General features: G+C 41.3%; 1 protein-coding gene across 4 annotated transcripts in view; it reads right to left on the reverse strand.

Moving 5' to 3' along the window:
* MAP3K4 (mitogen-activated protein kinase kinase kinase 4) overlaps positions 1-18,715 on the reverse strand; it is a 129,468-nt gene that overhangs the window by 34,019 nt on the left and 76,734 nt on the right. For all 4 annotated transcript variants that reach the window (XM_010373155.2, XM_030929027.1, XM_010373154.2 and 1 more), the window contains exons 4-6: positions 13,869-14,111; positions 11,082-11,228; positions 3,085-3,242 (exon numbers count right to left, since the gene is read on the reverse strand). In XM_010373155.2, the coding sequence (XP_010371457.1) occupies positions 3,085-3,242; positions 11,082-11,228; positions 13,869-14,111 (548 nt within the window). The remainder of the gene's footprint in view (positions 1-3,084; positions 3,243-11,081; positions 11,229-13,868; positions 14,112-18,715) is intronic.

The following is an 18,715-nucleotide window of genomic DNA, read 5'->3' on the forward strand; positions in this document are numbered from 1 at the left end:
GGAGAAAGACCAACCCCCACGAAGGTACGGTTTCAGACCCAGCTGAAGGCATGCCTTCATGTCCAGAAAGCCCTGCAGTGGGCCTTGCAGGCAAATGCAGAATTTTAACAGGTGGACTAATACCGGGAAGAGGAAAATCTGCGAAGAAGAACATGGAAAAGGAGGAAGGAGAGTCCAGGAAGAACAATAAATATGATTAAAAAGCATGAAGATGCGGTCAAGCAAGCATGTTCGTGAAAAAAGAAAATCATCCGATCTGAAGAGTAGTGGGTATTTAAGCTACAAACGGACAGGGGAAAGTCCTGGGGCCACGCTGTGGAGGGCAATGGATGTCATGCTCATTAGTTTGGCATTTGATAAGCAGAGAGAGTAAATTTTAAAATATCTTATTGGGAAAGGGGTCTGATTGGAAACATGCTTTTAAAAAGAACATTATAGCGGCCGGGCGCGGTGGCTCAAGCCTGTAATCCCAGCACTTTGGGAGGCTGAGACGGGCGGATCACGAGGTCAGGAGTTCAAGACCATCCTGGCTAACACGGTGAAACCCTGTCTCTACTAAAAAATACAAAAAGCTAGCCGGGCGAGGTGGCTGGCGCCTGTAGTCCCAGCTACTCGGGAGGCTGAGGCAGGAGAATGGTGTAAACCCGGGAGGCGGAGCTTGCAGTGAGCTGAGATCCGGCCACTGCACTCCAGTCCGGGTGACAGAGCGAGACTCCGTCTCAAAAAAAAAAAAAAAAAGAACATTATATAAAAAAAACTAGAATGTACTTATTCAACAAATATTGAGTGCCTATTATGTACTAAGCAGCAGCAAACAAAACTGGTACAAGTCCTCCAGTGGATGGAGAAAAACAATAAATAAAACAAAAATGGGAAATGTATTTCAGGTTATTGGTAAGTGCTATGGAGAAAAGGAATGAGAAAAAAGCTAAGGAGTTGTGAGTAGGAATTTCCATCTTAAAAATACTGAGAAGGTAACATCTGGATAAACACCTGAAGGAAGTGGGGAAACAAGTCATGAAAATAACTGGGAGGAAGAGCACTCCACGGAGAGGGGCAGGCTGGTGAAAAGGGCCTGAGGCTGGAACACGCCTGGCCTGAGACAGTGAGGAAGCCACTGTGGCTGGGAAGTGAGCACAGGAGGGTCTGGAAGGAGGACAAAGATGTAATGAGAAATCGGACCATGTCAGGCCTTGTGGGCCATTGTTAGGCAGTCTTATGTTTTCTGAGTAAGATGGGGAGCCACTGGGAAACTGAGAGGAGACAATGGTCTAACATATACTTTAACCAGACCATTCTGGCTGTAGTGTTGAGAATAAACTCTAGGAGGTTTCAGGCAGAAGTAGGCAGACTGTTTAGAGAGCTACTGCAGTAACACACATGAGAAATGACAACCTGGGAAGAGTGGAAGTGTGGACTGCTTGAGAGGCGGAGGTCAGATTCTGGATATACCCTCAAAGGACAGCCAGAGAGAGTCGAGGTGGTGTGTGCAGTAAACAAAAGAGTCAGGGTTGATTCCAACACTGACTGACCCTCGGAGAAACAGTGTTTGAAGCAGGTGGAGTCCAGAACTACAATAAAAGTGGACTGTTCACAAGAAGGGAGAATGAAAAAGCCCTTGAGCTTCTCAGAGCAAGGATCATGAAGGCAAAGGCCAGAGACTGCACTCTAGGGAATTTGAAGGACAAGCAAAAGATAGAAACACAAAGACTGACAAGAGGAAGTGAGGGTACAGTGATATTAAACATGAATTTGTAGTGAAACTAAACAGTAACCTTTAAAAACATTTTTTCAACAAAGCTTGACGGAAACAGAAAATGCAAACAGAAGGAATTAGGCAAAGCAGAATCATGGAAAAGTAAGCGGGGAGAGATGTTGCGAAAGACAATGAATGCCCTTTTTAAAAAGGCTGACTATGGGCACCAAGCTGAACAGACAAGCAAAGACAGCCTGGGGATTATGGCCTTACGGATGAAGCTGTGAGAGGAGAACAAGTTCACTGTCCACTCCAAACAAAGAGAGAGGATGTAAAAAGAACTGGCCATTAGAACAGAGAAGTGGATACAAGATTCTGGGAGAGTGAACACAGGAGAGATCAGCAGAGTCAAGAACAAAGCTAAAGCTAGAATCCTGCAGAAGTCACATCAACGGAACCGGGAGACAGGGTAGGCAGCAGAAGCTGCTGCTGTAATACAACAGATAAAATGCAATGGGGTCCAGGACTAGAATAGGCATGTTCTTGTAATATTTTATAAAAGGGAAACAGAAAATAAAATGGCTGATGAGACAAGTGGGAGAAGGTGGTGCCAAAAGACAGCAGCAGAATCTAAAGCACAGAAGGACACTGATCTCATTTGAGTCAAAGCATGGCCGAGGTGCAGTGGCCACCAGCAAAGACCATGGAGATGCGGCCTGTGCCAAGCGATCCCAAGCTTGCATGCAAGATGTTCATTTCCTAGAACTGACAGACCAGCCCTGTGACTGCACTGCTCTCTTCATGATTCCCCCTTGTTTACACTTCTATTCCCTCACCCTACGCACACCCAATTCATAAAGAGAGTCTGTGATGAGCACTACATTCCCCAAACCGTGGCAGTAAAAATACACTTAAAATACGTCTTAAGTTCTGCACATTCCCACCAAGACTGACATATGCGGGTACATTCTACCCTTGAAGGACTTACGTTCTCCTTCCTTCTATTAGGGGGGAAAAAGGGTTCATTATAGGGCAGAAGTTCTAAGGTTCGAAGCTGACATCTGAGTGGATAACCCTGCTGTGGGGCCATTCTGTGTGCCGTGAACACGCAGCAGCCTCCCTCCCCGCTGCCCACTCACTGCCAGGAGCATCTTCCCAGTCATGACCATCAAGTGTCTCCAGATACGGCCCAATGTCCCCAAGGGGAAAAAAATCACCCCTGATTAAGAAACACCACTCAAAACTTGGAAGAGGGCGCACATATGAGATATGGATAATCGCAATTTTCATGTAACTAAACGTACAAACACATAGGAGACAATCTGTGAGTAAACGCTGTGAGAGTGAGAAGGTGTGAGCGCCGCGTTCAGAAGCACAAGGATTCCTACCAGAAAAGCTTCCCGGCCTGTGCTTCTCCTCCCCGTATGTAATGAGTTATTTCTTTGGTGAAATTCCATTCTTCTTCTAACAGATTTTTTAAACTATGGGATGCTTGAGGTAATTGCTGTAGCATTTGGATCCAGCTTCTCATGTAATCAAAATACACCTTAAAATACAAAATGTAAAGGGAGACATTTGAGAGTAGAACTTAGCAACTCAGCACTCTCACCTGAAGCTACACATCAGCAGGGCAAGAGGGGGAATGTCACAGGCACGCAGCACTGAGAGAAGCAAGGTTCTCACCACTGTTAGCGGAGGTCTCAATGAGGATTTAAAAAAAAAAAAAAATCACAAAACTAACTCCCCAGCAATTTCACACCTTATTGACAACCCCTTCAAAATCCTAACAAAGTAACAAAAATGTTCACAATGTACAATAAAGGGGAAAAAAATCAAAAGAACAGCACCTAGAACTTTTCATTATTAATGTACTGTCAACATTATTCCTTTAAGAGGTTAGGATCTTCACTTAATAACCTACATTAGCTTGAGATGGTGCCTTATGTGCGGAGAGGAGGATGCCAACACCCTTCTTTGCACCATCCCTTCCTAACATCCAGATTTGTGTGATAAAATGTTTTCAAGGCTTGAAACATATAAATGATGATCTACAACCAAAACATCCAGTTGTTCTGAAGTGGGATTGATGCCCACCACAAGTCCTATTACAACAGCTTTCCCATTCTTAAATCCTCCTTTGGATTTATCTCGTGGTCAGCAGGGTTCAACTATCAAGCAGTTTTTCTCAACAGGTTTGCAATGGCCGCATTCTAGAACAACCCTGTCCATGGACTCCTTTACTTAAAATAATAGCTTGACAGGGTAGGAAATATTTGAGTCATACACATTCTCTCTCTCAGAACTTTTCAGACATCACTCCACTCCCTTCCAACGCCAAGTGTGACTCAGCGTGAAGCAGTCTGACGCCAGCCCGAGCCCCCACCCACCACTGCTCTCCCACATCCTGAAGGTGACTACACTCGGGTTTCCACACTCAGATGTTTACAGGATTCTTTATCCTTGGGTTTCAGTGTTTTCACAAGGCTACATCTCAGACTTCATTGTTGGGAAAGATATTTTTCTGAGACCTAGTAATAACTTTCAGTAGGCAAGCCTGAAGTCTGTTCTTTATTTCAAAACAACTTTCTTCTGCTATATCGTTCACTGTGTCTGAGTCCTCCACCCTCCAGGTATGTGGTGTGACTCTGCAGTCCTGGGTCTGGTATGAGTAGAGTTGTGTGTGCAGAATCTGCATTTCATGAGTCTACCGTCCTCAACACTAGGCTCAGAACCACCCTTTCACTTCTTGGTGAGCTCCCCCATCTCCGTGTTTCTCCTTCCTGAGGACAGCACTTCTTCCTCGCAGCCCCCAAGGGACAACTATCTGTCTTTTTCGTTTTTTTTGAAATGGAGTTTCCTCTTGTTGCCCAGGTTGGAGTGCAATGGCGTGATCTCGGCTCACCACAACCTCTGCCTGCCAGGTTCAAGCGATTCTCCTGCCTCAGCCTCCCGAGTAGCTGGGATTACAGGCACACGCCACCACACCTGGCTAATTTTGTATTTTTAGCACAGACGGGGTTTCTCCATGTTGGTCAGGCTGGTCTTGAACTCCCAATCTCAGGCAATCCACTCACCTCGGCCTCCCAAAGTGCTGGGATTACAGGCAGGAACCACCGCGCCTGGCCAACTCTTTGTCTTTCTATGCAATCAAGGGTTGCAAAGTCAGCTTCCTCCTGTTCCCAATGCTTTTTTTTTTTCTTTTTTTCTTGAGACAGAGTCTTGTTCAGTTTCCCAGGCTGGAGTGCAACAGCATGATCTTGGCTCACTACAACCGCTGCCTCCCAGGTTCAAGTGATTCTCCTGCCTCAGCCTCCTCAGTAGCTGGGACTACATGCGTGCACCACCACGTCCGGCTAACTTTTGTAATTTTAGTAGAGACGGGGTTTTGCCATGTTGGCCAGGCTGGTCTCGAACTCCTGACCTCAGGTGATCCACCAGCCTCAGCCTCCCAAAGTGCTGGGATTACAGTCGAGAGCCACTGCAGCCGGCCCCAACTGCTCCTTTTAAACCATAATTTGTACATATTCTTCTTTAGAAAGCAAAACAAAAGAAAGACCCTGCCCCTTTAAGATTTATGTTATCAGCCACACCACTGGCCCCCTCTTTAGACTGCTACCTATGCAATTCTAATCAGCCCTCACCTAACAGTCTTCCCTCCATCTCGGGCTCGGCCACCCTACCATGGCTTAGCATCATGCGGAAAACCCACCAAACACTTCTTCAGTCCAGCTTCCTGATTGCCTCCATCTCCAGTGGCCCTTCCTCCACTTTTGATGGGGTTCCACCTCGGATCCTGTCATCGCCAGAACTGCTCCAACTCCCAAATCACCTGTTCAAACACCTGATAATAAAGCCTCCTCTCCTCTTTTCAGATTTGTTCAACCACTTCCACTGCAACTTGTCTTAGCCCTGTCTGGAACCCCAGTCCACTGACTGCTCATTTTTCTGCAACTCACAACTCCTTCCTTTGTACGCTTTCCTCCAGCTTCAGTTCAGATCCCATGGGCTTATCCTTTCAATAGCACTGCTATCAGCATGCCGGTGTCCCCACTGCTGCCCGCACCCTGCAGCCCCTGTCTTTTCATCTCACCTGTTGGTCAAGACCCCAAAACTGGCTTAAGCCTAACCATCCCATTCCCCTTGCCCACATTCGAGAAGCCGGGGGACTAATCATAATCACCAGCCACGTAACATTTCTGGGAATTGTATTTCTATCTCTACTTAGCTCACCTGCCTTCTCTCTAGAGCCACTAGTTTGAAACTTCCCCATTTTCCTCCAACTGCCAACACCCACCCCCACCCAATCTCAGCAGATGATCTCTACCTCTCCACACAAAAATAGAAGTCATTTGGTATAAAATCTTTCATCTTCCTGGTCCCAAACACGCAAACCTACAGGGTTATATTCTCTCTTTCTCCCTTCTTTATAGCAGAGGAACTATTTTTCCTCCTAATCCCAATGCTTGTGCTTTGAGACCCATCTCCTCCAAAAGTTTGAGGAACCTCACCCTTTTCTCATATATACATATTAATACATATATATATATATATATATATATATATATATTTTTTTTTTTTTTTTTTTCCCATCTCTTTCCCTTAGCAAAATCAAGCCTGAGGGCTTTCAAATGCCCTCAGCCCAATTTAAAACTCCTACTGGACTCACATCTTCACCACTCACCCAGCAGCAGGAGCTGGACACCCACAGTCAATCCCAACACCTTGTCCACATTTGATCCACCCGAGTCCTGCCATTTCACTGTCTACGTTTCCTCTGAATCCTTATACTTCTTTCTGTATGTATGCTACATCCTCTAACCCAAGGACTTGCATGTGCATTCCTGGAATGGCCTTGAACTGTCCTCTCACATCTGCTCTGGACCCCCAGCCTACTCCCCAACTGCAGCCGGAGCCCCACGGGCTGCCTGGGGTGCCTTCCTCTTGCCGGGCTCCTTTCCCACATGAACTGCACCTGCTGCCAAAAAGGGGCTTCTCTTGATCTCTCTCTTTACAAATTAAAAAGACGCTAAAAAAAATTCTAAAAAGTATTCCACAAGTATCACCCAGAATAAACAAATGTTAATATTTTGTCATATTTGCTTTAGGTATGTTGTTGATTTTTCTTTAATTTTTATTTTTAAGTTCTGGGGTGCATATAGATATTTTTTCAATAAGAAATAAGACACCAGAAAGTTAGTTTCTCCTTTGTTCTCACTTCACTTCTATCTCTTTCCTCCCTCCCCAGAGGCAATAATGATCATGAATTGACTATATTTCCTTCTAGTCTATAAGCTTTTAAAAACAATCTCTTATTATAGAAATTACAACATATAGTATTGTTTGGTCTAAGTTTTTCATCTGTTACCTGAACTGGATTATAACATGTATAAATTTCTTATAAGTTGCAATGCTCCCTCCTCAGAGAAGCCTGACCTCCACACAAAGTCAAATCTAACCGCAGTCCACAAAGATCTGTGCCTTTCCTGAGGGCATTTTTCTCAGCTGTAGTCTTGCTCACAAGGTTCTATAATCACCGCGGCCCCCCCCATTCTTAAACTCTAAGAGGGAGTTTATGCTCGGCACTAGTTTCTTGGTCCCCGCATGGTGCCTGCCTGGCACACAGTGGATACCCAATAATTAATCTGTAGGATGAAAACTTAAGAGCTTCCCTGCTCCTTTGCTCTTTATTCTTCTGCAGAAACTCAAATTGTGCACATCAGCTCTCTCGTGTGTCTTCTACAACTACCATATCTCGCCCATCATTTTCATATTTTCAATCCTTATAAATCCTTTTAAGTGGTTTCCTTAAGGCTATCACATGTTCCTCTATCATGTATTATTGTTTATTGTCTTGGTTACTTCTGAGGCCAGGGACCCAGGAAATGAGGTAGCAATTCATAGCTCAGATTTAGATTTGACACCTCAAATCTAAAGTGATCTCCTTTGACCTACATGCTTCAGGGTCTGTTTTTCGAGTACAGTGGATGTCGTAACACAGAGTAAAGCCCCCAAGGTCACAGACTTTCTGCATCACAACTTGCTCATCACTGCTTCCCCTCCCCCTGCTAAGACAGCTCCCATTCAGCAGTCTTCCTGGCAACCAGAGAAAGCTGTGGTGTCGCTCTGCTCCTTCTGTCGGGCAATTCTTCAGTCAGCAACAGAATCCCTGGAGAGACATGCTCGGCTTCTGTTATGGCTGTCACACCCCTAGATATCAAGGCTCTAGTTAATCTCTGCGTGGGCCTTCTGGGCCTAAGGTGGAAAAGTATTTAGAGCTTGGGTTCATCTTCATTTTAGTTTACATTTCAAGGCAAATAATTCTAACAGTCTTTTTATTTTGGAAGGGTATGGGAAAGGATACTGTGGCCAATTTCCTCCTTCTCAGAAGAAGGAATTTTTCTGTTTGCTGTTTTCGGTGGGTTTCCAGACAAGGGTGTTGTGTTAAACATAATTTGATTGCCAATTCAATTGCTATTCTTTCCTTCCTTCCTAACAGAAACACTGATTTTGTTTGGGCTCCTCTAGTCCTCAGGACACACCCCTGCCCTGATTCTTCTAGCACATTATAGGCCATAATTTTAAAACACTGACAGTTTCCAGTTTTCTCATCTGTGAGAAAAGAGATGCAGATAATTGACAGCAATGCCAAAACTAAACTCTAAGCCTTTCTAAAACTAACTAGCTGGGAATGTTGGTAAGTCACTCAGCCTAGGCTTCCACTATCACACAGGCTCACCAACCGGCTGACCAGGAAGGCGTGGTTCACATGCCCGATGTTCCTCACCCTGCTCCCCTGCCACTACAGGATAAAGGGCCAGCAAAGACAGTTTGTGAAGCAAAGCATACTCTGTCTTCTTCTTTTTTTTTTGAGACGGAGTCTCGCTCTGTCACCCAGGCTGGAGTGCAGTGGCGCGATCTCAGCTTACTGCAAGCTCCGCCTCCTGGGTTTACGCCATTCTCCTGCCTCAGCCTCCCAAGTAGCTGAGACTACAGACGCCTGCCACCTCGCCCGGCTAGTTTTTTTGTATTTTTTAGTAGAGACAGGGTTTCACCGTGTTCGCCAGGATGGTCTCGATCTCCTGACCTCGTGATCCGCCCGTCTCGGCCTCCCAAAGTATTGTGTCTTCTTAAACTTCTGGTTTAGTTACCCATAAAGAGAGAAAAATAATAATTTGCTTGTTGCTTTTTTCCACAACTTTTCAAGATAAAGATTTTTTTGACATAAGAAATAGATAGTGGACAAGTGTGGTAGCTAATGCCTATAATCTCAGCACTTTGGGAGGCCAAGGCAGGAGGATCACTGAGCCCAGGAGTTCAAGACCTGCCTGGGCAACACAGTGAGACTCTGACTCTACAAAAAAATTTTTAAAAATTAGCCAGGTGTGGTGGCACACACCTGTAGTCCTAGTGACTAGGGAGGCTGAGGCAGGAAGATCGCTTGAGCCCAGGAGGTTGAGACTGCAGGAAGCCGTCAACACACCACTGCATTTCAGTCTAGGTGACAGAGCAAAACCCTGTCTCAAAAAAGAAAATAAATAGATAGTATTGCAAAATACAACCATTTTACACACTTAGGTCTTTTATATAGAATAATTTCTAACTCATTAAAATGATTTCTTGCAATATGCCAGATATAATATGTCTCATTCTCAGCCACATTCTTCCTTCTCTACTTCTACTACAGAGGCTGGAAAGCTCAACATGTGAATTCCCAGCCTCCATGACAACAGTGAGGCATGCAATAGGTCTGGTCAACAAGAGGCAGGGGAAATTTGCTGGGTGGGGTTGCCGGGAGAGCTCCTATTGCTCTGATAAAAAGGTCTGGACTTGGCTGGTAAGGTCTGTTTCCCCTTTTCTTCCCGCTTAGAAAGTGAGAGTGGTATCTGCAGGTGCTGCAGCCATCCTTAGAGAGGACACTGTAAATGTTAAGCAAGAATGAATGCACCCCACCTACAAGGACAGAGTTTTCTTTATTATTTCATTAACCTGTCACATTATGCAATTATCTATGCATATACCCTAATGAATCTAAGGTGTATTTACGATACATGAACACTATCAGACATTACGGAAAACAAGAGAATTTCAAGTTATAGCCCTTGGCTCATGAAGCTTTCAGTCTAATTAGGGCAACCTGAGAAAAGAGTCTCTGTTCTAATTGTAACTGCTAAAAAGAGTTCAAAGAAGGTATAGATAAACATAGGCTAAAAGTTAAATCATATAGTTCTAATTGTAACTGCTAAAAAGAGTTCAAAGAAGGTATAGATAAACATAGGTTAAAAGTTAAAACTGTCAGATAAAGCTTTCTAGAGAAAAATCAAACCTGAAAGTAAGCCTTAAATAGGCATATAAAGTGGAGGAGGGGGCATTTCTACCAGGAAAGAAGAATGTGAACACAGGTTAAAAGCACAGGGCACATTCGGTGTATGTGAGAAAACAGGAGGTCTCTTTTTAGGATAAAATAAAAATAGGTATACTCCTGCCCAAACTATTTACAAGTCCTCAAATGTGCCAGGTTCCTTAACTAACCCTTAACTCATCTTTTTAAGATTCAGCTTCCTCACTGGAAGTGCCTCCCAGACAACTCAGCAAGCTTCTCTGCTAGCACCTAGCCCTCGGGGGTGTTAGCATCTACCATGCCTAGTCCCACCAGACTATGAGTGTCTTGTTGATCTTCAACACTCCCTGAGCCATGCAAGGTCCCCAGCGCATTGTAGGTATTATAAAAATGGCTGATGACAGATGGTTCACTAACGTAGTACCATATTTTGATTCTACTTCTGAGCCATTCTGCCATAAGATGAACTATTCTACAAGTAAAGAATGAACTAGGTTAACATTTGTCAAAAATGTCCTCCAACTTAAAAACAATTGATAATTTTTAAAATGTGGATTTCAGAGAAACACATGTAATCTAATACCAGATGGAAAGACTCTGATTCAAGATCACCACCACCGCCCCCCACAACACGCACACACAAGCAATACTTTCAGGGATCATTTCTATAATTCATTACTAGAGAAGTTTATCGGAATGGGTATGCCAACGTTGTTTGCAAAACAAGGAAATGCAGGCTTACTTTTTTTAAAAAAGAAAGACAAGAAAGAAACAAGAAAGAAAGGAAAGAAAAAGAAAGAAAGAAAGAAAGAAAGAAAGAAAGAAAGAAAGAAAGAAAGAAAGAAAGAAAGAAAGAAAGAAAGAAAGAAAGAAAGAAAAGAAAAGAAAAGAAAAGGAAAGAAAAGAAAAGAAAAGAAAAGAAAAGAAAAGAAAAGAAAAGAAAAGAAAAGAAAAGAAAAGAAAAGAAAAGAAAAGAAAAGGGAAGGAAGGAAAAGAAAGAAAGAAAAGAAAGAAAAGAAAGAAAGATTCCTCCCCACTGCTTCTGACCATAAGCATTTTATGCAGATCCTCTTCAAAAGCGTCAATGTTGCAATCGGGCTTCTCCAAGTCCTCCAGAACCTCCTGCAGCATGAACTGGTAGTACTGCTTCATCAGCAGGCCTCCCTTCAGGACCTCCTTACACTCTCTCACCAGCTGCAAAACAACACGCACAGGTTCCAGCAGCCATAAACTCCAACCAGACAGTCAGTGTTTTACATCTTCCTACTTAAATCTTCAAAACACTCAGAAGGAACCTCTAAAAAACCTACAATAGTTTCTAGATTCTTGATCAGTTCATTTTATGTAAATACCTTAGTAGTCTTAATTGAGTAGCAACAAAATAGTGAAAATAAAATAATACTACAGCATGGATACACAAAGAAAATACCATATAGGTAATTACTGCTTTGCTAAAATAAATTCTCTTACCAACAAACTTAGATAGAAAGTAAATCCCATAGAATAAAATCAATTTTTCTACTAATTTACATTAAAAGAAATTTGAAAAATCTCCTACTGAAATTGGAAAATTTTAATAAAAAACATAATAGAGATTCAAAGGTACTTATATACCACAAAGCAGGTGGCCTTCACAATAATTCAGCATAGTTTACCTACTGTGATTTGTGGCCCAGTCTACCATCAAAAAATAACCAGCAAAACCAACCAACCAACTTAATATTATGTGATGAAATTATATAAAAATCAACGGAAAAAAGAAAGGATGGGCAATTTTGCAATATATAGATCGAATAGGTAAATAGGTAATAACCTGCCAAATGTTGGCATAAGGTTTAAATGAGACAACCTGGAAAGCCCTTCCCATTAATAAAAAGACTGAGACACGACGTACGCAAATTCTAATGAACAGGGACTATAGTATGAGATCACACAGTCACATTCATTTTCATACATGTTAGCGAAAGCTTCACTGCTGCTAATAGAAAGGTAAACTGATACAAACTTTCTAAAGGCTAAAAATGTATGACTCATCTATTTACTGTCATGTTTTACACTCAAGAAATAATCAGAGATCTAAACTAAGATTTCTATACAAGCATATTTATCACAATGTTATTTAAATCAATGGTGATTAACCAAATAAACTGTGATGTGCCTATACAGTAGACTACTATTGCAGCCATTTAAATTCTTGCTTTTGAAAAATACTTAAAGGGAAAAAAATGACACACACACATACTTACTTGTATGTGTAGGAAGTTATGTGCAGGAAAAACAAATGGATGGAAATACACCAAAATGTTATAGCAGTTATCGCTGAATGTCAGAATAACAGGATTTTTAAATTATTTTTGATTTTGATTTTTGTTTGTATCATTTTTTAGACTTTTCTAAATTTCTAAAATAAACATGGATTGTTTTTATTGACAGAAGTCTCTCCCAGAAATGTTTTAAAAGTAATTATCCACTGTAAGAGAGCTATGGCTACAGTAAAATCTAACAAGAAGTGTTCTGTTCAGATTATATAATTACCAATTTATCTATTAAAGATGTCACTTAGGTGCTTATAACTGATCTTTGAATGCATTTAAACCAAAATTTCTACTTTCTTTTTACTCTAGCAATGCTACATTAGTCTAAGTATTGTTTTTATTTTTCAAAGTATTACAACATACAATACTATTTAGTCCTCACAATAGCCCCATGAGCAAAAGATAAACTCCACCTTGCTTTTTACCAGGCTATATTTCTGAAGTAAAGCAGGCTATATTTCTGAAGTATTTCTTTTATAGAGAAGAGAGCTGCGAAGTTTTTTACCAAAATGTCCTAGATAACCACTGCGACGCTGAGGATGAGTTAAAAGCAAGGCCAAAGTGGACAGCAAGACAATAACCAGAAACAAGATGGTGAGAAGGAAGGGGAGCTAATGTGGAAACAGAGCTCTGGCTGGTGCTGGGTATGAACCGAGGGGATGGAAATGAGATGCAGGGGACAATCTCCAAATGACTTTCATTCGTCATTCTATTCTACTCCTAATTAAACAAACAAATCCTATTTTGTACCTAGTGTATGACCTGTATTCACCTGCCTTTCCTCAATCTGTACTGCTCACCTATGCTCTGTCTCACCATTCACAGAGCCGGGGAGCTCTTAGCCCTTCCATCCCTATGGGATAGACACGTACAATCTACAAAAAACAGACCAACCTTTCTTCTTTCGGGGACAAGGTCTGGAAATTTTTATTTTCTATGGTGAATGTCAATATGTTAATATCATAAATCATAAATACAGACCCTCTTCAGCACTCACTCTGGATACAACTGCTTCCACCCATTCCTCTGCTGCTCCTGGGATAGCAAACACCCGTAAGATCCCATCCAGAATGAACAACAAGGAAGAAATCACAGGCTGTCACTACTGTTTAAACCACACCACTGTTTAAGCAAGCAAACAGTCCAAAGCCCTCCCCTATGCCTATTCTAGACATTTATCTGTATACATGGACTTCAAATAGAAAAAAATAAATAAATTTAAGAATCTTATACTCTACCTCTAATGAATGAATTTTAAATTTTAGACTTCAAAGACTGAAACTTTAAAACACTTAGAACAAGTAAGTGGATGACAGAAAGGATGAACCACAATCGTATCTTTGAGGACTGCATATAAAGAACATTTTTAATTAGCCTAAAAAATACAGCTTAAAACCATGAACAAACACTCATTTCTCACTATTTGCAACAATTAAGAAAAAAAAGGAACTCTTAAAATAAAAATGGTAAGCTGTAGGATAATAATTGCTAAATATTTTAAAGAGTCTTTGAAGCAAACCTGCTTAATACTCAAGAGAGATGGTTCTCCAGCAGGTCTTTGCTCCAATCTTAACTTGAGACACTCATGTATGACATTCAGAAGGACTCGGCAGAGAACTAGGAAGGCAGGTTCGAATGAAGGTAAATCCATGGCCTTCAGCTCCTCCCATGACACAGCACTGCATTTCTGCTCAGATGAAGGCGGTGTCCTTGACAACTGCACATAATCTGAACCCCACATGGGATCTGGAAATTCAGAAAACTATAACAAAAATTCAACAGGCACAGATTAAAAGAGCATACAAGACAATGTCCTATGGTTGTGGTTATAAACTATTATTCTCTACAACATGCTAATGAATCTACAGAATTCTAATTTTACAGGGAAAAGAACATTTAATAATTTAATGAATTCAGTAATTCAACATTTTCAACATAGATCAAAAAAGTTCTAAGAATGCTGGAAACTATAATGAAAACTAAAACCAAACTGCAATACTTTTATCAAAAAAGTATATTAGAAGAAGAATCAGGTTCATCTTTAACATTTTTGCATCACACTTGAAATGATCAGAACACTTTATTTTTAAGGTTATATACAGCACTATCCAAAACTATCTCTAGACTGGATTAAAAAAAACACAGAATTACTAAAATTAGAAAAAACATTACAAAATCAAGTAACAGCTCATCCTAGGTAGGCATTTATGAAAACACAAAAACTAATCAGTTCCACTAGTTCTTCTGTTCATTTGTTCTCCTGAGCTGTCCTGAATGACGCTGACAGAAAAATAAAATTGTTAAGATCAACCTGGTTGGCACGACTCAGTTACCTGTTGATGTTTCCTGGGAACCCTAGTGTTGCATTGTTCCCTATGCCACCACCACTCCCCTGGTTCTTTTAGCTGTTCCTCTCAAATTCCTTACACCTTTCCCCATAAATTAGGGGATCTGGAGTGTTGGGAGTGCTCTCTCTCCACCTGGCCACTCCTCCCTGGCTCCCCAAGGCCCCTGCTTCTCCTCCCTCTGGTCCTCATCCACCTTCTCCCTGCTCCATGGAAACTGTTTATTATTCCCTCCTCAACATTCCCCACCAGAACCCCGACTCCCTGCCATGACAGTATTTCACATTCCACCATAACTTGGTGACAGAACTTCCTGAGGGCAAGGACTTTCACTTCCTTAACACTATACTACCAAGGACCGTCCCCAAGCCTGGCACTGATTATAGCAGGCAGTAACTGTTGCTGCGTTCATGAATGATATCCTCATCTGACACTTCCAAGTGCTGCCCCCAACCTGCCTGCCTACCAAATATGGCCCAAACAACTTGAGCTGCTATGGAAGATCCTCCTTTATGCAGTCTCACCCCCCAGCGCTGCCTTCTTTCCTGCCTCCACCTGACACGTTCAACCAACCCTCACACACGTGTGCCGTCACCAGTCTCGCTGCCCATGCTTCCTTCCCACCTGGAAATGCTCACCTCTTTATTTTCCACTTCAAAATCCTTAGTTTTCAAGGTTCACCTCATGATACCTTTCCAGTGACTTTCTTCTCGCCCCCAACAGCGTGCCAACCAAAACACTCTAAACCCTGAGTTTACCTTGACTTTCATGATAGAGACTGTGTGGCTTAATGAGAAAACAACCAATATCCAAAAATCAGAAAAGCTAGTTCCGAGTCAATTAGCGACGTGATTGTGGAAGCACTGAGTAGTCTCTCAGGGTTGGTTTCTTCATTTTAAAAACAAAGCTATCATCTACTTCTTATCAAGATTAAACGGCATGCTGTACATATGGGAAAAAGACTTTAAAAACATACTATAAATAACGTTTGTAAAATCACCACTGTTAATATGCTGGTCTCTCCTACTGGACCATTAGTTGCTTTACAGCAAATAGAAGCAGCCATATCTTCAGTCAGTTTTGCACAAACTCCCACATCTGGAACTTTCAGAAGACTCAATGAATCACAAAGAGCCTCAGCTGCAGAGTGGACTAATTTTTATGGCTATTATCTTCTTCACGATGGTTCCCTGTTTCTGTGTTTTTTGCATTTCCAACAGACAGCTTGGCTTTCACTAATTAATGCCCATTCATGGCCTTCCACGCTTTTCTTTCCTTGAACCATACATGCAGATGTTTAACATGCTTTATCAGTTCTACTAAATAGTCCTTAAATCCGTCTTCTCCTCTACACTCTAACTGCCTTAACTCACAGTGGATCTTCAACTGTTTTTCTGATTACAACACGTCAATCCACGGACCTCTCAATAACTCACAAAGTGATTTTGTTCGAAGGCTTGCCTTAGGCCTTCTAATGTAAAACGCAATGCGTCACTGACAGTCCTAAGTGAGAGACACTTTTATTTAGCCTAACGGCCTGGTCCCTGCATAGATTTTGATCCTTATCTCCTGCCACCACCTTTTTCTCCTTTACCCATAAAAAACATGCCTCTGTGCTTTTGCACAAATTAATCCCTTTCATTATCAGAAGTTCTGATCTGCTGACAGTGTCCTGTGCCTGGTTAGGAAGAAGCCCAGATGCCACCCTCCTCTATGAAGTTTTCCGTGGCTGCCTCAAATAACTCATTTAATCTCTCCCGTTTCTCACAGTATTTGTGCCTTGCAAATGCTTCCTCCATTGTGTTTATCATGCTTTACTGTAATGCATTATTTTATCAATTTACCCATTAGATCATCATTTCCATGAAAAGGATTGTTGATCTCCAGTTAACTATGGGTCTCTAAAACTTAGCTCGGTACTTGCCTCGTAATAGATGCTGAACAAATGTTTGATGAATAAATTAATAGGTAAACGCTCCTATAAAAGTGCCAGTGTCTCTTCTTCCCCAGCTATTAACAATCTAACACTAAAGAATGGAACATATGATATCATCAACCTTGTTAACAAGTTCTTAGTCCTCAAATTCCCTGTTGTACTCCTTAACGCCAACAGTAATTATTACAGTGATAGGCTGACAAGTTCTAGTTTTAAAAGTGGATGCTTTGATTTTCAAAAAAATAACATATACACTTGGCATAACTGAGATACATTTAATGACAGAAATGAGGATACGCCTTCTTCTTAGTATAAAATTCCCATAAAAATTAAATGCCTGAAAACAAAAATTCTTCTGTTTCTTAAAACATAGACTTTTAATCTATTATAACCTGACATGAAGTAACGTTAGTATATAAGCACTAAAATATAAAGTTGGTAGAACATACTGAGTGTTTCCACGTAGTAATCTGCATTAGCACTAAGGAAAACAAGATTAATTTATCCTTCTACATCTAATACATACTTCTGCACTTAAATTAGTACACACTTGGGTTTCCCTAACAGCTAAGAATTTCTAAAATAGCCACTAAAATAATTACTTATGATAAATGTGGTCAGGGTTGTGAAAGGAAAATAAATCTTGGGGCCCTCAAATCATTAAGCTAAAGGCAAAAGTCAAGCTGGGAACTGCTTAGGGCAAACCTGCCTCCCATCATATTTCCTCTGCTCACTGAGATCGATGCATATCTGATTGCCTCTTTTGGAAAGGCTAATCAGAAATTCAAAAGAATGCAATGTTTTGTCTCTCACCTACCTGTGACCTGCAAGAACCATCTCTGCTTCCAGTTGTCCTGCCTTTCTGGATGGAATCAATGTACATCTTACATATACTGATGGATGTCTCATGTCTCCCTAAAATGCATAAAACCAAGTTGTGCCCCAACCACCTTGGGCACATGTCATCCAGATGTCCTGAGGCTGTGTCACAGGTGTGCGTTCGTCCTCAACGCTGGCAAAATAAACTTTCTAAAGTAACAGACCTGTCTCAGATATTCAGGGTTCACAGCTTAAGGTATGCCTAAGTAAAGGCTTTAGACACTATAAATGCTTCCCTCCACCGCCTTCGGTATAATGACATCAGAAAACAATGTTTTATAAAATTCAGCCAACTTTCTAAGATAAAATTCTAAACAATTCTTTTGGGATTCCAAGCAGTCCCAGCCTGCTGACTTTGTTTACAGGCTCGCTGAGCCAAAGGCAGGATCCCTAGTTTTCAAAAAGTGCAAGACCACATTGCCTGGGAGAGCCAACGGCCAGACCTCCAATCATGGAGGAAACCCCTTCCTGCTGGAGGTGCTTGGTATGTCAATACATGTCCAGACAGAGAGGAGCAGATGGTTCAAAAATTCAGCACTTCAGAGGAAACAGCAATTTCCTTAACAGGAGACCAAAGGGAAGAATCAGAACAGCTGGGTTCAATTAATACTGATTTAATGTAGAAAACAGGAGAGAACAATAACAATACTCTAATACGAGATCTCATTCAAGTCCTCTAGAAAATAATAAATTAGACTTCTGAAATAAACTCAAGAAAGACAGTGAAAATAGAATGAACACTGCTAAAACTGACTTAACAATCTAGAATTAACTGCAGAAATTACTACTATAACTCAGCAAAAAAAAAAAAAAAAAGATGAAATGGAAACTTTGAGTAAAAAACGAGAGACGTGGATGTCAGATCTAAGGGCTCAAACATAAGAACAATCGGAGTTCCATAAAGAACAAAAGGAAAAGGGGAGAAAAGCATTTGGTATAGTCAAAATATCATTGAGACGTGAAGCAGCAGCAGCCTCTGAATAGGGACAAACTCAAAGTACAATTCATTTACCTCCTCTGAAAAACTATTCGAAGTATGGCTATGGTAGAGTCTAGTTAAAGGACAACTAGACTGGAATAAAAAAAATCACAAGATAGGGAAAGAAAAACAGCAAACGAAGTGAAAAGCCGTAAATTTAACAAAACTTATATAGGTTCTGCATCCCTAATCCAAAAACCCCAAATCCGAAATGCTCCAAAATCCAA

The sequence above is a fragment of the Rhinopithecus roxellana genome, chromosome 4 (assembly GCF_007565055.1).
Source record: "Rhinopithecus roxellana isolate Shanxi Qingling chromosome 4, ASM756505v1, whole genome shotgun sequence".
In the NCBI taxonomy this organism is placed as follows: Eukaryota; Metazoa; Chordata; class Mammalia; order Primates; family Cercopithecidae; genus Rhinopithecus; species Rhinopithecus roxellana.